The sequence below is a fragment of the Austrofundulus limnaeus genome, unplaced genomic scaffold, assembly GCF_001266775.1.
Source record: "Austrofundulus limnaeus strain Quisiro unplaced genomic scaffold, Austrofundulus_limnaeus-1.0 Scaffold11, whole genome shotgun sequence".
NCBI lineage: Eukaryota > Metazoa > Chordata > Actinopteri > Cyprinodontiformes > Rivulidae > Austrofundulus > Austrofundulus limnaeus.
The window spans coordinates 3,239,206-3,258,692 of record NW_013952413.1 but is presented as its reverse complement, the minus strand read 5'-3'; the positions used below and the strand labels follow the sequence as shown (position 1 = coordinate 3,258,692).

The 19,487-nt window shown below is 37.7% G+C and overlaps 1 protein-coding gene across 7 annotated transcripts in view; it reads right to left on the bottom strand.

The window, feature by feature from the left end:
- The window catches only part of elmo2 (engulfment and cell motility 2), a 26,881-nt gene extending 8,036 nt beyond the window's left edge, over positions 1-18,845 (bottom strand). For 2 of the 7 annotated variants that reach the window (XM_014002050.1, XM_014002053.1), the window contains exons 1-16: positions 18,738-18,845; positions 11,093-11,220; positions 10,746-10,786; positions 9,059-9,131; positions 8,923-8,973; positions 7,217-7,386; positions 7,007-7,106; positions 6,488-6,639; positions 5,898-5,976; positions 4,069-4,104; positions 3,670-3,720; positions 2,879-3,001; positions 2,337-2,456; positions 2,136-2,240; positions 1,937-2,045; positions 821-957 (exon numbers count right to left, since the gene is read on the bottom strand). In XM_014002050.1, the coding sequence (XP_013857504.1) occupies positions 821-957; positions 1,937-2,045; positions 2,136-2,240; positions 2,337-2,456; positions 2,879-3,001; positions 3,670-3,720; positions 4,069-4,104; positions 5,898-5,976; positions 6,488-6,639; positions 7,007-7,106; positions 7,217-7,386; positions 8,923-8,973; positions 9,059-9,131; positions 10,746-10,786; positions 11,093-11,170 (1,425 nt within the window). In that variant the 5' untranslated portion in view covers positions 11,171-11,220; positions 18,738-18,845. The remainder of the gene's footprint in view (positions 1-820; positions 958-1,936; positions 2,046-2,135; positions 2,241-2,336; positions 2,457-2,878; positions 3,002-3,669; positions 3,721-4,068; positions 4,105-5,897; positions 5,977-6,487; positions 6,640-7,006; positions 7,107-7,216; positions 7,387-8,922; positions 8,974-9,058; positions 9,132-10,745; positions 10,787-11,092; positions 11,221-18,737) is intronic. The other 5 variants (XM_014002054.1, XM_014002051.1, XM_014002052.1 and 2 more) reach the window with 5 other exon arrangements.
- Positions 18,846-19,487: the final 642 nt, after the last annotated feature.

Sequence of the window (19,487 nt, the reverse complement as noted above, 5' to 3'; positions counted from 1 at the left end):
ATATATATGTTATTTTTATTCAATGAATCAAAATCTTTTTTATGACTTCCTGCTTCACTGAGCTGTTTGATAAGCAGAACAGCATTAATACGTCTGCATGCAACCTGGTGGTTCTTATACTCGTATTGGACCAGCTTCATCTGGACAGATGGGGGTTAAACATCACCCTCTGCAAAATCTCATCTACTCAATATAACTGAACCAGAAGCATGTGGTGTCAGCTAAATTAGATTTTATATCAGAACTGAAAAACCACAAAAAAGCTGCTTGCTTATATTTGTATTTTATTACAAGGGATACTAAAGTTAATATTTGATGCTTTAGCTGTCAGATGTTTTTATTTACCTGGGAAAAAAAACAGATGGAGAAAAAAAACAGAAATGTGTTTTATTACTATTTTAGTATTCTTATTTTACCTGTTGTGTTTTCTTAGCTCTCAGGTTTAATAGCTGTGTTTAGCTAATTATCTATTGACATTAACATCATGGATTTATTTTCAAAACAAAAGCAGTAAAGCATCCCTGTGGGCACATTTTGGTTTGAAGCCAAATAGAAAAAGCCAGCTCTATAATTAGGAGGAGGTAATTTGAATGACTTACAACGAAAACGATGACGATCGAAGGTGCTAAATTCACCAGTCTGACACAAGTAGTTKCATAAAACAAAACCATAACTGTTCTGTTTGGGAGGTGTTTTTATTTTATTACAGCTCAACTTTTGGTACACGWACTGTGTGACTCTTCAAGGTTTGCTCAAACAAAAGCCAACAAGTGTGTGTGAAAATACACAGAACTGCTGTGAGAGCGCTTTAATCTCAGACCTTGTTGAAGTCCTCAGCTGTAGCTCTCATCTCCTTCCAGGTTTTATTGAGCAGCTGAATGCAAACGCAGAAGAACTCCTCCCAGGCTCGGTCATGGGTGAAGAACATGGGGTGATAATCGTTGCAGCCTTCATTCGCTAAAGACAAGAAAACATTTTTGTTTYGGAACTAGAACATAAAAATGCACGGGTATATTGGCTGATGTTTAACTTGTTGACTGCCATCTGCAAATCTTCAAACAGGAAAACAGAAACTGATGGTAGAGGGGGTCATCTTATTGAGCTTAGGATTGGTTTGAAAAGCGAAACAAAATTGAACTAATTTTTTTTCGCCAACTTAACTTATGTAAAATATTAAATAAAAGTTTTTTTAATGACCTCATGTATGATTGTATGCATGGTCTCATGCAATAATGTGAGATTTTACGGGATTTGTTAGCACTTAACGAAAGTACTAAATATGTCATTAAGCTCCTACCACAATCACAAGCTTTAGTTCAGCATCTGTAAATTGTTTGTGAAAGGATATATTATTGAAAATATCAAGAATGTGGTGATGTGTGTTATAAGATTTTTAGAGGCAAAGAAAATAACTGATATTATTTTAGCGGGAGTTAAGTCCATTAATAATTGATAAAGTTAATGCAAATGCTAAACAGCTCATTAGTGGGTTAACAGATGAGTGGAACTGTGCCCACCACTGGATTAAGTAATAACCGTTTTTGTTTCATTAAGCTCCATTAGCTGTGACGGTCAAATTGAATGATGCTGACTCCAAAAACTGTAAGAACATTCAATGGTTTATTTCTGAGTATTTTAAACATAGTCCATCTAATAAATGTATTAAATTTAGACACACACACACACACACGCAGACATGAGCAAAAAACACCTTTGGCAGTGAGTGATAATGACAAAATTTGACAGTTTTACGTATGGGGTTTGAAACAAATCATTGGTTTTAATTTGTTTTTTACCAAATCTGCCAAAAAATATTTGGAAATAATACCTGAAGACACCTTCAACATCCTGCTTTTGAAAAGACTCTTAATAATAATAATAATAATAATAATAATAATAATAATAGCATAGCAGCTAGAAATACAAATCTACTCACGGAGTTCTCCAACCTGGAGTATCTCACACAGCATTCGGGTCAGCTGGATGGCACAGCGGCCAAAGGGACACTCGTGTTTATCCTCCCGGCTGCTGTTTTCCAGGACGATCTGTCATGATTGAAGGGACATGTTAGATTTGTCTGACTTTTTAAAAAAATTCATCAAGAGAACCAAGYTGTGTCTGCGGCCAACACTAACTCTGATGTAGGTGTCCTGATGAACTCTGGCCAGATACAGCATGTTATCCAGAGCCAGCATCCCAGGAGGAGTCTGGGTAAAATCCATAGCGGGGTTCACATGGTTCTGYGTTTGAAGCCAAGAGAGAGAAGAAAAAAGACAACATTTAACTTCTTTTTTCATGATTCTAATTAAACTATTAAAGCTAAATCTGTTGCTCACAGTGAACCCCAGCATCTTGTAATCCTTGGTGTACATGGCTTTCCTCTTCTCTGTACCAGTGGGATCACTTTCTCCATCAAAGGCAATCCGACGCAGCTCAAAAATGATGTCCCTCTGAGCCTGTAAACGAAAACCAATTTAAACAGCTGATCAGCATACAGACAGAAACATTTAACACAAAAGCACCAAAATAATAAAGGAAGCAATAAAACAGATAGACCAATCAGAAATGAGCAGATGGCTTTCGCTGGCAAAAACAACAAAAAAAAATCTTAATTTTCTGGTCCGCTTGTTACGCCTAAAGCAGATCCATCAGAAAGTCATCTCCCCTGCTACGGGGTTATCTCTATTAAACGTTCACAGCGTGCAGGCTATTACCATTCAATTAACTGTGTTGTTCATTTAAACATACCACAGAGGATTGCTTACATGTTGTTTTATTTTCACTTTATTAGCTTAACTGCGTTCGATGGCACTGAAATGCATTACAAAAGAATTACCCTGTGTTTTTGGATACATGAAGAGTCGACTTAAATGTTTACCTGGTCGTTAGGGTCCATTTTGGTCATCATTCTTTCCTCCAAAAGATTAAAGGTCAGCACCTGCAGCACGTACAGCTGATGTGCCATTTCTGCTTTGATTGGTCGGTTTCCTCTGATGACGTGCTGGAACAGAACGAGCCGGTGTTTACAGCAAAGATTTGGCGTTGATGCAATTTGTGCATAAATGATATGTTATATTACATGGCCCCTTCAAGTATAAGTACATGGAACTGTAACAAGTTGCACTAATCTGCACATTCTGCAGTATCAAATATCAGCTGCAACTGAAGAAAAAGTAACTAAAGCAAAACTGGTGTAAAGTGAGATGCAGTTTTCATCCGTCAAACGTGCTCAGAACTGCAAGGTTTAGTTCTGGGAAAGCTCAGGTGCTGCAGGATGTTGGAGTGCTGCATTTTCCTCACTAACATTTGCATTTTGCAGCCGGTTCAGGCAGGCGTTTCTTAACAAATGCCAGAAGGAATCATTTTCAGAGCAGATTTTGGACTTGGTGCCATATCACATTTACCGGTTTCAAGTCACAGCTCTCCGAGGGAGGGAAGCTTTCCATATTCCAAATGCTCCCCAACTTTTAGTTCCAGGGATGAAACTATGGTCTCACAGTCACATGTTCTCATCGGTGGGCTGTAGGTTTTGATATAACCAGTTCTAAACAAAATACTTTAAAAGCATACTGTGTTTCTCAAAGCTCATCTTAAAGCTCAACAGCCGCAGAGGGATTTTTTTTTTCTGATGGGAAGCTGCAATATTTTCTTTCCCGCACTGATACTTACATTAAGGATGATGGACCGCAGGTGTTTCTGAGCCAAGGTGCTCGCCATTTCCTGCAGATGCAAACAAGTCAAAAAGCAAATCAAATAAGGTGATTTATAGCACACCAAAGCAGCACCACGGTAACTTCACTGAAGTCGACAGAGATAAAATGGAAATTTTTTTACCCTACAGCTAAATTTTCATCACTGATTTAAACCATTTGGTCTTCAAACCCTCTTCAAAAAAATCACATTTAACTTGATTCTGTCAGCAGAGTCTGCCTGCTGCTGCAGCAAGCTGTGATTCTGTCTTAATTTGAATGGATTATGCAACGGTTGGCCGTGACACAAAAAGAGCTACAGAGTGAGGAAGAAGAAAGGCTGTGGTGCGGCATGAGCTGCTGAGAGATGCGTACTCACAGTGAGGTGCTGCTCCAGTGGGTTAGTATACTCCTCCTACGAGTTGATGGCAGGGAGGAGGGACATGTGTGCGACAGTAATGGAAACAAAAAAAAGTGCAAACACATGGACCATGAGATACGGGCATACATCACCAGCACAGCATGCGAGGGAAGATGAATCATAGCAAATAGGAACATCAAACAGTCATAATACAGCTCACATGCTATACATTCATCATGGCTATGCATATTTTCATTTCAAGCCTTCGCATTTATCAAATGAAATCCACCTCTCATCTTCAGACTTCCTGCAGCGAGGGCCGAAGGACATACAGAAAAACTACATTGTAGAAATCCCTAAATCGATCTTTTAAAGAGAGACTCTAAACTAATTTAGTAAATGAGATGTTCTGGCTTGTAATTACAGTAATTCAACAGTAGAGTTGAACTCAGTTTGTGCTGTAGACCTCTCTGCTGTTTGTCACTCACTAAAACTGAACTAGGTCACCCTCTAGTGGCCAATTAAAGCATCYAAATACTAAGGCCAAAAGAGTAAACATCCTTTTGTTTTCTTCATCCTCTCTTATATCAAACCAAACGTCAAAACACTTAGCAACATTTTTCTATGTTCTCTTATCCATGAACATATTGCTTTAAGTTCAGTGTAAACAGATTTTATGAGGCAACCTCATCTTAAAAGAGAAAGCGTAAATATGWTTTCCTAAACATAGGCTTTGCCAGCAGAGTGATAAACATTTCAACATCTGCTGAAAGTGTTCAAGCTACAAAATATGCTAAAAGAAAATGTGATTTTTTTTAAAGTTGTGTACCTAAATTCTGACTTRTTTAAGTAGAAAGTTTCTGCTGATACAATTAGACTCTGTAGTTACTAACACAATGTTTCTTCCTCGAATATACTGTACATAAAGCAACATATTACTTGAACAGCAGTTCATTAACATGAGCTTAACTCCTCTTCTTCATCAATACATCACAGCTTGAACAGAAAGGATAATACAGAAACAAGACAGAGTAATAAACAGTACAGTGTGAAATGGGTTAGGGTTAAACATTAACGTGACAACAGAGYAGACAAAATAAATGCTATGACAGTCATAACAGACAAAAGGTCACTCCTTTAGAAGTTGTCAGTTGGTGCTATAAAAAGATATTTGCTTCTGACTGAAATAGCTGAGAATCTAATGTAAAAAACTACTAAAGAAAAAATTACCACATTAGATGTTTTCCAAATTCCTAACAGCTAGCTGTAGCTTGCAGCAGCTTGTTTGTCCAAGATACTGACTTTTAGCAGATAGATTGAACATAAACAGGAACAAAAAGTGTAAATTTGGTTTCTGCTGATTCATGTTTTATTTTGTCCTCTGTAACAGTGCTACAGCTAGCAATGATTTTGTTAGCAAATTTGCTTTTGAAAAGTAAGAAGTTCTTTGCTTCTGGTTGTGTAAATCAAGTGCTCAGTCAACAAAAAATGGGTTGCACCCTCAGCAGCTCCCCACTTCCTACACAAAACATTAAAGGAAGTATTTTTGACCATATCTCTATAGTGTCTACTAGAAGACAGAATCCACAACATGAGAGCTTGCAGACAGACTAGTTTAACAAGTTTACTGCTGGAAATATTAGCAGCCTAAGTGAACTAAAGTCTGCAGCTGTCTAACTCCAAACAAACACTTGTCTACTCTGCCTGAGAGTCGAACAGAACAGCAGTGCGCTGAATAGTAATGGCTTTCTTTAGAGTGTATTTAAGGTTAAAGTATTAGTATTCCAGTTAGATCCATCTATTATAGTATTCTGTCATCGTCTGTGCTGAGCGAGCAGTTCACTGACCTGCCGTCTGTCCTCTGGTGCCTTCAGGAAGAGAGCATTGATGAGAGCGATAGCATATGTCTGGATTTCCTGATTTGACCTGAGGAAATATCCAGAAGTGCAACAACCAGTTAGAAGCATCATGCTCCTCAAATACACCAATTTCTTTAAACTACAGACTAACAGCTACTCTACATACAGAGCAGGCTAATTTATCTTAGGTTTTTATCATTAATACAAATTCAGGGACAGTAGGAGGATTCTTAGAAGCTTCTCTTTTACACCAAAAGGCTGTTTATGCTTTACAATAACAAGAATTTGTTTTGATCTGACAAAAAAAGACCAAAACCTTTATTATATTTATCACATAAGTTCATGTCATTTCACATGAAATGACAAATATACAAAAAGTTACCACTTTATCATTATTCTTAACCTAAAGTTTTATCCACCGTACAGTTCAAATTACGTCAATACTAAACTAACTAACCTTAAGTAACCTAATCATTTCAAATAAGTCCATCAGGACGAGCAAAGCCTTCACAACATTTTCTCCTCCTTCCCTTCATAACGAGAGTTCAGGGAGTCCCTGTGCGTGTGTGTGTGCTCACACTTGCAGGTGCCCGATGAGCTGTCCCACGGTGATTTCCTGGGCGACCCGATGATAGAGGCTGTGGCTGTTCAGGACCATGCTCTCCAGGATGGCCAGGGAGCGCTGCAGGATGGACACGTCCACCATCGGCTGGTTCACATAGCCTGCAATCTGCACATTTRGTGGACCTCCAAGTGTTAGTGTACAACTAAAATATGGCTGCACAGAGCTTTAAAATAATGAATAAAAAGTCTAAATAAATCTGGAAACTTTAGTTCCAAAAGTTGTTTTTAATGACTGTCAAGGCTGCAGAGTTTATAGAGAAAATATATTTCAATAAAAACTGAAGGAGCTTTGGGTAATACAGGAAGTCACTGCACAGCGTCACCCACACACTTCCAGCTGTAGAGATGCAAGGACGGTCAAACAATAAAACAAAGTGAGTCGATTAAAAAGGAAAACCTTGAAATTCTAAACAAAAGTTATTTGTACAAAAAGAGTTTGTGTGAAACGTCAAAAAAAAATTTTGAACAGGAACCTGTTTGATGAAGGAGAGGGAGATAAGATCCCAGGACACAATGCCATGATCCATCAGTTCCAGGAAAGCAGTGAGAGTGAAGGCCAGCATCTCCCCGAAGCTAAAGGAGGAGAGTTCGACTTGGTACAGRCATTTTCACCAAGTTTATAATACAGTTTCTCACCATATCGTGGCTTRAAACTTAGAAATTCAAAGAGAGTCATTGCTTACTGGGTACCACTCTCTACAAGGCGAGCCAGMGTCGCGATGCCCTCCATGTTGATGAACTCTGCAGCAAACGTTGGGTCTGCAGACAGCTTAGCAAGCTCTTTCAGAGCCTCGAGGCGAGCATCGATACCATGAGACTGGATCCTCTCCAGGAGCTGACGAGCAGCACGAGCCTGTCAAAGACCAAACCCGTCACAATCTTAATACACTTCACTTTCTCTGAATCATTCCCAAATTTAACGCTACCTCTTCACAGACCAGAGCTAGTTCAGAAAAGTGACAAGTGGAGAACTTTAAGGGGGCATTTTGATGACTTAAAAACCAGGATCAACTTGTGGATTTTTTTTTCCTGGACTATCTCCTTTGTGAGTGCAGGTATCAAACAAAACAAAGCTACTGCAGAGACATTTAACCTACCCTATTTTTGCTTTTATGTCTCACTTATATTCRTTTATTCTCCTCTATATCTCATAATTTCTGTTAACCTATTTGGTCTTATTTGCAAACATGATGAAACATAAGTAAAACCACCCCAAACTCCATAAAAATGTGTATTTTTAACTTATTTTAAATACAGAGCTGAAAGAAATGTTCTTGTTTCGCCTGTGGCAGCAAAGAGAGAAATGATCATCTGAGCTTGATCCTATCTACAAAAAAAAGTGGTTTTACAGCATTTACAAAAAACAAACTGTGGTGACTCCACTTGTACTTAAGAATGTAACATCTGTAATTCAGAGGTTGACATTTCTGAACTCAAATTATCATTGTTTTAGCAGATGGGAATCATTTGCCACAAAAGCAGCTGAACAAGTGTGTGTTATCTGAATACTGCACAAATGACTGCACTTAAAATAATAACTATTCCCGATGGGAAAACGGGACGTTAACAGTTTTGCAACTTATAGTGAAATCATGATGAACGCCCCGCCACCCCCAACAGAACAGCCCCACCCCTCAAGGTCAGAGTATGTGATAAATGAATGAACGTCAGTACGTGTTCACATGCGACCAATTCACTGCAGCTGGTGGAGATGCTAAAGCCAATACATCATTCTGCCGAGGAACAGGAGCGCACACAGCATGTTTCAGTCTCTCTCTGTGAGACTTGCTGCTTCTGCTGCTTTACTTTTCAGATTAAACAATATTAACACACATATGTATATATTTGTATGTTGGTGTGTCTTTGTTTAACTTTTAAATGTTGCTTTCAAAACCATCACAATGTCCTTTCTGTGAGAGTAAATGTGAAAATTCCAATTTATGGACTTTCTTGTTGCCAAAAGTACTTGAACAATAAAAACTGTATGATTGGTCATAAAACAGGCCAACAAAAAAACAAAATCAACAGAATCAATGTAAAAATCTTAATTTCTTTTTTAAGATTTGATTTTTTATTGAATTCAATTCATTCAAAAATGTCGCAATCCACTTGGAATAAATCTGTGTTTTTATACCATGAGATTTTGGTTATTTAAGAAGCCCTGAAGAATTTGCAGCTGTGGGAAAAACTGCACACTTTGCAAAAAATAATCCAAGTTATAAAACTAAGGTGCTTTCCCTAGTGAGACACTGAGAGAGGTTTGAAAGAACTATCTATTTTGTATGTATCTAAATGCACTATTTAGAGAGCTAACTTGTTTATGGATTAATGRCATACATTTAACACTAACTGTACAGACAAAACATTTATATAAACACATCTAACTTACGGGGGAAATWGCTAATCGAAGGATGGTCCCATTTTTAATGTCACCTCGGCTCTGGAAAATAAAAAAGAAGTGGAGCTCAAGTTCAGTATTTATAAAGTCTTCAACACCAAATCAGAAATCAAATAYTGACTCAAACCTGTTCAGTGATATAGAGCTGAGGGCCGTCAGCGTAACGCAGCGCGAACTGCTCTGAGCCTGACAAAGACCAGCTGAGGACAGAGAAAAACACTGAAAATTAACACTGATTCACGATGACAGTCAGGAACAAAACGTGGGAATGTTTAACAAAGCAAACTCCAGCGTGCATGAACAAAAGGTTGCTCAAGTCAGACCGTTTCCCTCCAGCAAAAAAACATTTACACAAGTGATAAACCGTACAGATCACCATTCAGTGGGTGTTAACAGCAAAGCACAAATCAGTTTCTGCTTCAAATTTTAAAGAGAGGCAAGTGGGTAGATGCAGTCATGTAGAGAGATGGATGGCTCTGGAAAAACTGTGTAATACACACTGAACTTCAGAAATAAACAGGCTGTGTCTCAATTCAGGGGCTGGGTCCTCATGAGTGTGCATTTGTCGGCCGCATCGGCCCCGTGCGGAGGACTGTCCCAATTCAAAGAATCCTCATCATGCGGCTGACAAACTCTCAAAATCCGAGGATACATCCATGTATCCTCACCAGCCGAGGATATCCCAGGATTCAATGCGCGGGCAACAAAATAAACAGAGAAAGGAAGACGGTGGAGGTTTTACTTTTTTAACGAGTCTACGCAGTTTGGAAATTCACCACGGACCGAAGGATTTGTTTTTAAAAGTAAGTTTAGCAACTTGGCTGATGAAATTTATGCTGCAATAAGATGTTAAATAAAAACAACGCAACTATAAGTTACGAGAATAAAGTCATAATAATACGAGATTAAAGTCATACTATTATGAGAATAAAACCATAATGTTACAAGATTAAAGTAATAATATTGTGAGAATAAAGTCACAATATTGTAGCCTTTACATGAAAATGCATGCAATTACCACTGCATTAAAATGAGGAATGTTGAGCAACTTGTCAAGTTGTTTTTCTAGTATTGCTTAAAATAAAAAGTTGTTCTTTTAGCACATTAGCATCAAATTAACAGCAGCAGGACATGGAAATTGTGCAAACGTCTATATGATAAACTAAAGCCATTTTGTAATTTTTATTATTGGATGCACTGACAGATTGAGTCACGTGGTTAATTTAGATGAAATCATATTAATCTAAGCGTGATCCAGGTCATCACAGACTATTTTATAAACACAGACACATGGCTGTATGTGTGGGGAAAATAAGGAGGAAATGAATGGAAAATAGACACGTCATGTAGGATTATGACTTTTTATCCCATAATATTATGACTATGACTTTATTCTCATATTATGACTTTATTCTCATAATATTATGACTTTATTTTTGTAATAATAATTTTAAAAATCTGTGTGTGGCCCTAATACTCCGTCGTAGATACTGGAGCTAAACCCGAATGTTTTTGAGCAGCCTACCCGGCCCAGTGAGGAYGTGGCCCACGTGGCCCAGCTAGGCTGGGTCCTCATGAGGATCCAGCCCATGAACTCAGACACAGCCAAAGCGAAAAACAAACTGAAACTAAAAAATTACGGATGAAAACAATGAGTTAGAAGTATTATGTAAGATGTCATACTCAGTAATACACGGCTGTAAAAACAGTGAATAAATTCATAATAATGTTACAATTCTTTTTGCCAATATTAAAACCAAACTTATGTCATTTGTCTGGAAACTTTGAAAAATAAAATAAATTGTAATACTCACCCATCACATACTTCCCGAATTATAGAGGACAAAGGTCTCTTCTGCAAAGCAAAAAGGTAAACACTGAAAGACTGAAATAAAAAAATAATAACTTTTACCACTTATGTTGAGGTTTTTATTTATTTTGAAAATGATTGCAACAAGTGACATTTAGTCAATTTATCCATCACATTAGCATTAATAATGAAAGCTACTTTTCACTCCACATCACTAGTGCATTTTAAATTAAAAACAAGTTCAATGTGTGCATCATTTCTCTCCTTTAACACTCGGCTTTCACTGCCCATTAGTGAGTCGTTTCAGCATTCAAGTCACAAACTGGAAATGCGTTTTAGACGACAACACACCTGGTCCATCTCTATGAGCTGAGCGTTGGCACCGGGCCATTCAATGGCAACCTTCACAATGTCAGCTGGGGGAGGCATGGTGGGTTTATCGTTCACACTCTACAGGAAAAAAGAAAAGAAAATCTCTGCTGATAAGCATCAACAGAGATTTTTAGGATGTTAGCAGCATCTTATGGTTTGACTGGCACAATGCAGCTGCAGTATATCAAGGTAAAATGAAGGTGCACATTGATATGTTTGATTGAAATGACTGAGGTCTGGGCCATGATTCTCTAAAACCAGTGACCTGTTCTTAGAGGGCCACTACCCTCTATGTTCTACATGTTCCTCTGCTTCAACACACCTGATTTGAATGAACAGGTAATTGGGTGTTTCTGCAAAACTTGAAGACATGGTGAAGATTTCCTTAATTCTGGGAGATCAGAGATTGGCCGATACTTAGGTATGATTGGTGGAAAAGATCGGCTTCTCAGCTACCTCCACCACCTGCTTCGGATGTTACCATCCATTAAATGGAAGTTATTAGCTGTTATCAGTCCCATAGAATTGCTTCACACTGGCTTCAGACTGTCCCAGCTGTGCCGCCTAGTGGGTTCTCCGTGCCATAGAATGGCTTCAGACTGTCAACTGGTTAGTATGAGGCATAAAACCACTAAGGTTTTTTTTTATGAAATCTGGTTAATATGAGGCATAAAACCACTAAGGTTTTTTTTTATGTAATCTGGTTAATATGAGGCATAAAACCACTAAGGTTTTTTTTATGAAACATGGTTAATTAACCAGGTTGCATAAAAAAACCTTAGTGGTTTTATGCCTCATATTAATATGAGGCATAAAACCACAAGGTTAGTGTGGTGAATTTTCATGTATGGCCCTTTAAGGCGAGAGCGAGCGTCAAGCACGCGCACGCTTCTCTCAGGGCAGGGAGTCAGAGTAACATCTTAGCTGTGTGGACGCTTTTCTTTGTCTCTCGTAAATAAACGATGTCCAAAGCTGAGGAAATCGCCTCTTCGTCATTCAGTTTTGTTAGCCTAGAGTTCTATTGACATGTGACAAGTCTTCAGGAGAAAGTCCACTGGTTTTCATCGACCCAGAAACAAGCAGCAGCCAGCCGAACCAGCCGGCCCAGATCAGCCCAAAGGCAGCAGCAGACGGGAGCAGACAAAGAGAGACCAAGCAGAGTCCAGCAGCTGACGTAGCCCAGCCGAACCGAGCAGAAACGGAACCAGAGACCAGGCAGAGACACTACATTAGTTTTAGAGGAAATGACATGGGCTACGATAAAGTAGACCGGATTCTGGCGGTAGCAGAATGTTGCATTCCAACATATATGGCACTGGTAACCCACTAGGGGGCACTGTCAGGACAGTCTGAAGCCATTCTATGGGACTGATAACCACTAATAATGTCCATTCAATGGACTGATAACATCCAAACCAGCTGCCTCCACAAAGGTCTGAAAATCAGCCTCTGTCCCCTTTTTCTCTGCTGTGAGCACTAACAAATGTCCAGTTAAAACAAGTTTGTATTGTTTTAAGAGTAGTGTTCAACGTTTTTCAATAAAATAAGATTGGAACATTGAAGTTGCATTTTGACATTATAACAACTAACCGTTTCAGATATTTAAGAAATTGGTATTGGCCAAAGTTGGAATCAGCAGTTCAGACTTTTTAAAGATCGGTGATCGGCCAGAAAACTGCAATCAGTGCACCCCTAATGGTAAAAATATAAATGGCATTCCCAGAGTTGTTATGAAACAGTTCCATGTTTCTAAAATCATAATAATCCTTCGATATCAACTCAATTTTTTAATACAATGAATTTTTGAAATCCTTAACCATGTTGGAGAACTGGTCATTCTGGTTTAAAACAAACAAAGAATGCAAATAATCCACAAAGCGAATATTTTTAACAAACTTAGTTTTAATAAAAGAAAATAATTATATGTGTATACTACCAGCTTTCCATGAATAGTGTACTACCTTCTCAGTGTGTAAAAATTTTCAAAAAACAAAAAATAAATAAAAAACAATAATAAAAAAGAAAATAATTACACATGTTTTTATGAAATATACCAGTAAATATTTAGATTAAAGATCAAATGCAATAAAATACATCAAAATATTAAACGTGTCACAGAAAATTTCAGGTGGCTTATCTTTTCAAAATAAGTCAACCAGTGTAAGATGGTTTAATTCACAATAAATAACATGAGCTAAAAGAGATGAGGGGGAAAAAGAGATTCATCTTTAATACAGTATATACCATCTGGTAATTATAGAACCAGGTGACTTTTCAATGTTTTGCTTTTTCATAATGTTGGTATAGATCCAAAAACTGAGCAGGGATGATTACTAAACAGAACAACATAGACCAGCTATTTGCTGCAGTGATTTGACTTTGATTTAGCGTTTACATGCAGCAAACTATTCCAAATTACATYCATAAAATTAGCAAAACCATGTATCCTGACGACTGATTTGGGTCTCACATTTAAACACTGACAAGATTGCCTAGGCTTAACAATTTCTTTCACAATCTGCAGGCTTGTTTTTAGTTCAAAAGAAGAGAAGAAAAAAAAAACACAGAAGGGACCAGTTTTTGGCATCAAGAGATTTCTCGTCTTCCTAACATGAAGAGAGCATAAAAACAAGGCTGACAGGTTTGGCTGACGATTTGAAGACTGTGTTTTGGAGAAACAAAATGAAGACACTGCCATTCTCCAAATGGCTGTTTGGATTCAGCTTGCTGTTAAGTATTTAAAAAAACAACAACACTTTGTTCAGCTTAACTCTTCTCATTTGAGGAGGATGTTTACTAGTCTTATGCTGGATTTGAGRAAACGCTGAATGAAAAAAGCCCAAAGCGAACATTAGTGTTTCTTTGAGAACCCTTAGTGCTGCAGTACCCTTGAAGATGGCACCACGTGTTTCCAGAAATCTGAATGTTTGTGTTCTATAAATAGTTCACCTGTGTGTTTACACTAGGGCTGCACGATATTAGGAAAACCTGCGATGTGCGATAACAGTGCTTAATATTGCGATGACAATATGACTTGCGATAAATGAACAAATACGTATGTACAGTATATGTACTGTTGATATCTTTCTGCTCTGGGTTCAAAGCCCAAAAAACAGCATCAAAAATAATCATTTCCACTCCAGCCTGATTTTTTTTTTAGTTGACCAAATACATAAAGGGCTCTATTTGATTGGTGAAAYATTTCAAGCTTCCATCTGAATGACAAAATGCATAAATGCTAATTTTTGAGTCAATCACTTATTGCAGTTTATGCAGTTGTTGCGATATGCATACTGCACACAGTCTATTATCGTGATGACGATAAATTTTCAATATATTTTGCAGCCCTGGTTTACACCAACAAAAGCTGTGGTGTCTGATTAATTTGGTCTACAAAAACTACATATTTGACATGTTAGAATCTGAATTTCAGGGACAATTTTCACTCAGTGCAGTTAGGGTTGGGCATAATCGTATCGTGTGCAATTAATCATCAGAAAAACACTAATCGATTACTTTTTGGCACTTGACGATTAATACGATTAATGCCACCAGGCAGAGTCCGCTCGCTGCTCCTCTCTGCTTCAAACATGTTGAACATTAAAAAAAAGGTTCTGTCATTTATTTATCTGTCAACACAATTTAAAATTTTATGTATAGACGAAGTCTGTAATTTTGACACAATTTGGAACAGATTTGTATGAACAGCAAATCTTTCCCACTAAATTRGTCATGTGACTAGGATATAAGGGTGTCCAGGGACTTCGGGGCATTAATCGTCAAATTAATCGTTATCGGCTAAATACCACAATTAATCATGATTAATTTTTTTGCCAATATTGCCCAACCCTAAGTGCAGTTCAACTGCCAGGGAAAAAAAAATCCTGTCAGACTYTAAACTGAGGTCCATCAGTTTTCTGTAACAAGGTTTTTTAAACCCCACTTCAAAATGTCTGAACAACTTTTGTACCTTGAATCAACTCTGATTATGATCAAACCAAATTATCACAACCTGAAATAAATGGATCATGTACGTTACATTTTTGACACTCTTCAAGCATTGGTCCAAAGACACTTGATGATGATGATGATGATTACACAAAAATAATTGTTTTGTTTGTCTCTATGTGACCCTGTAATGGACTTGCCATCTGTCCAGGGTGCACCCCGCCTCTCGCACAGTGACTGCTGGAATTAGGCACCAGCTCCCCACGACCCAGAAARAACAAGCAGGTAAATAAAACAAATTTATGAATTTTAATCACACAAACATGATAGTCACAAGCGTTTATGATGTTCTAATCACCTTTGATTTACTTGATCTTTTTTAGTAAATTAATTTAATTCACAATAGGAGATGAAATGAGGTTTCAAAACTGTGCAAACGTTGGTCAGCTTAGATCGGATCATGGCATTCAGACCCGTGGACCTGCAAGAGTCCCCTGCTCTGATGGAACAGATGTAGACTGTCAATCACCCTGCTGCACAAGATGACAGGCTGGAGACCTCCTGTCTTCTTGCCTCCCCTCAAATTAACAACAAATTTGATTTGTCATGTGTGAGAATGACCACAAACAGCTTGAAGGTCTGTGCTGTTGATAAAGTGGAAAATGTGCACAGATATCAAAACCCTCCCTGCATCAGGAGACCCTGCTGAAGGGAGAGCAGCCTGGATAACCACGCTGACAATATTCTGCATGTTATAATGTGAAATAATACTACATTCATTCTGTGATATGGTATTAATAATGCATATAAAGATATTTGTAAGCAGATTAGATCTTTCCACAACCACTAACGACTCTGCCTCCTGTGGAACCTGAAAAATGTAACAACTCTCCACAACCCTGAACAGAAACAAACACGACTAAAGAAAAATGGAGGCTTTAAAATTATGAGAACATTTTAATGTGTAAAAAAAAGTGAAGAGGTGGTGGGTCATAAATAAGAGAACACTCCAGCYTCAGCTGAAGCTTATAGGCCTGATATGTAGAGCTGTGAGATAAAACACACTTATTTTCCTCACACTTTCTATGGACAGCCATGTGTCTGTGTTTATAAAGCAGTCCTCGATGACTTGGGTAACTGTTAGATTAATATGCTTCATCCAAACTAGCCATGTGCCGACTAAATCTGTCAATGCATGCTTCAGATTATCATGAAGTTGTATGCACAAATTCCAAGTCCTGTTACTGATAGTTTGATGCTGATGTGCTAAAAGATTGACTTTTTTTAAGGCAATGCAAAAGAACAACTTGACAAGTTGCTCAACACTCCTCATTTTAATGCAGTGATAACTGCATGCTTTCTCATGTAAAGGCTAGAATATTGAGACTTTATTCTCAAAATATGACTTTTTTCTCATAATATTGTGACTTTAATCTCATTATATTATGATTTTATTCTCACAATATTATAACTTTAATCTCGTAATGTTAAGACTTTATTCTCATCACATTATGACTTTAATCTAGCAATATTATGACTTTATTCTCATAATATTACGACTATAATCTTGTAATATTCTGACTTTATTCTCGTAATATTATGGCTTTAATCTCGTAATGTTATGACTTTATTCTCATCGTATTATCACTTTAATCTCATAATATTACGACTTTATTCTCATAATGAATTTATTCTCGTAATATTATGACTTTAATCTAGCTATATTATTTTATTCTCATAATACAGTATTATGACTTTAATCTCGTAATATTACGACTTTTATTCTCACCATATTATGACTTTAATCTCGTAATATTATGACTTTATTCTCAAATGTCTTTAATCTCGTAATATTACAACTTTATTCTCATATTATGACTTTAATCTCGTAATGTTACAACTTTATTCTCATATTATAACTTTAATCTCGTAATGTTACAACTTTATTCTCATATTATAACTTTAATCTCGTAATGTTACAACTTTATTTTCATAAATTATTACGTTAATCTCGTAATATTACACCTTTATTCTCGTCATATTATGACTTTAATCTCATAATATTACGACTTTATTCTCAAATTATGACTTTAATCTTGTAATGTTATGACTTTATTCTCATGTCTTTAATCTCGTAATGTTACTTTATTTTCATAAATTATTACGTTAATCTCGTAATATTACGCCTTTATTCTCGTCATATTATGACTTTAATCTCGTAATATTACGACTTTATTCTCATATTATGACTTTAATCTCGTAATGTTATGACTTTATTCTCATGTCTTTAATCTCGTAATGTTACTTTATTTTCATAAATTATTACTTTAATCTCGTAATATTTCGCCTTTTTTCTCATCATATTGTGACTCTAATCTCGTAATATTACGACTTTATTCTCATATTATGACTTTAATCTCGCAATGTTACGACTTTATTCACATAACATAATGACTTTATTCTCGTAATTTCAAAAAATAAAAATCTCGTTGTGTGGTCTTAATACTCAGTCGTAAAAAAAAAAAAAAGGCATGGTCAGCCAGGTGTAGTCAGGTGTGTCTGCTGGGACTTCGTGGACAAAAGTCCACGCTCTGCTGCACGTCAAAATGTCTTCTGCTGCCTTCGTTCCCACGGCGCTGGTAGCAGCCATGCTGATGACCGTAACAAACAGCGGTGATGGGCACCTTTTTATCATCCCGCTCCCTGTCATCTGACTGGACTCAGCGCTCCAGCACGAGGAGGTTTTAATTCAAGCCGGTTCACATTAAATCTGGCTGCACGCGCTGTCGCGGTATTTTAGCAACAACTAAAGGACTGCCTGACTGAAAAGAAATCCAACAGCGTGGCCTCAACTCAAAAGACTTGTTCTGTGTCCCCCACCAGCAGCAGCAGCAGCTGCTTTTCAWCACGACCCGGATGTTTCTGACGCCATTTTAACACTTTTTTTTTTTTAAAGTGGCGAGGGGGATCTCCCCTCCAGCTTACTGGGTTTTAAAAACATCTAATAAAAACAGCGGAGAGCGTCTAACTTTCATCACGGCTGGGACCACAAGTTAAACACGCAGCGCCTCCTCTGGTCACACGACGCTCATTAATGCACGCTGCTGCTGCTGCTGCTGCTGCTGCTGTGTGCAGGGAACAGAGCAGCTCAGATCGTTTACACTTAAAACGGTTTTAACTAAATTAATTTACACTATCGCTCTGCAGCTGATGTCGCGCGTTCATAAAATGCTTCATTCTTCTGAAGCCGCTCCAGCTAAGTTGTGAAATGTTTTTTTAAATACGAGTGAGTGGGCTGAACTGAATCGATGGGAGCCGAAAATAAAAGCTGACTGATGCTGCAAAGGCTGCTTTTACCTCTTATATATGGAGGAATCAATGATAACTCCTTCAGTGCCGAATATTCACACAGACCCCGGCGCAGCCATATTAGCTTTTCTTTGTGTAGAAGTGCTAATTAAAGACAAACTGTTACAATTAGGAGCAGTGTTATTCCTCAAAAGASGGCTCAGTCATCCATTTCTGCCTGTCCCTGTCTGCTCCTCCATTGCAGACAGGATACAGCTGGTTTCYCGGAGGCAGATGATGCTTTTAAATTCACCATGTGGGGTTTTATTTTTATTTTTTTATTAAAGCTCACAAACTCCGGCTAATGTCATTATTAGGTGCTACTTACCCCGTATCCGAGCCATCCACAGCCGTCTCATGATCTCCCTCCTCCTCGCTCTGAAGCGAGCGACTTGTGGAAAAGGAGGCACGACTCCACGCCTTGTAGGCGGGACGCGGTGGAAAATGTCACCGTCTGCAAAGCTTCTCCTGTGTGGGGGCTCCGCTGGTCTGTACTGAACTACACAGCACTAAGTTTAAACAAGTCTATATGCAATGACAGGAAACATCATGGCTGATTTTAGTCTGCAAGTTCACAAGATAACAGATCTAAAAATAAAAAAGACATTTTATGTGCTTGTTTTATTGGGAAAAAAAAACATCAAAACCGAAGCTGAAATTGACAAAAACCATAGCCAAACGTTGAGATTACCACAAATGCAGCTACAAACTAAAGTGCATGCGTCAAACTCAAGGCCTGTGGGCCAAATCTGGATCTCATTASCATTTTATGCAGGCCCAAATCATTTCTCTTTTGACACTGGTTTCAGTACTGTCTTTACTTGACAGTAGTTTACTTCAATTCTGCATTCCCTTCCGTTTTCAACGTCAAATATTGGATTTTTTTTTATCAATTTGATGTATTTTGACCAAATGTATCTTTAAAGGTTCTTAAAGAAACAGAGGCCAATTTTAATGCCTTTATAGGATACAATGCAAAGTCAAATTTGTTTGCAGCATTTTCAAAACAAATGAAGGTAACAGTTACTTGACTGGTGTAGAATTGAACTATGTGCCTGGAAAATACATATAATTATAT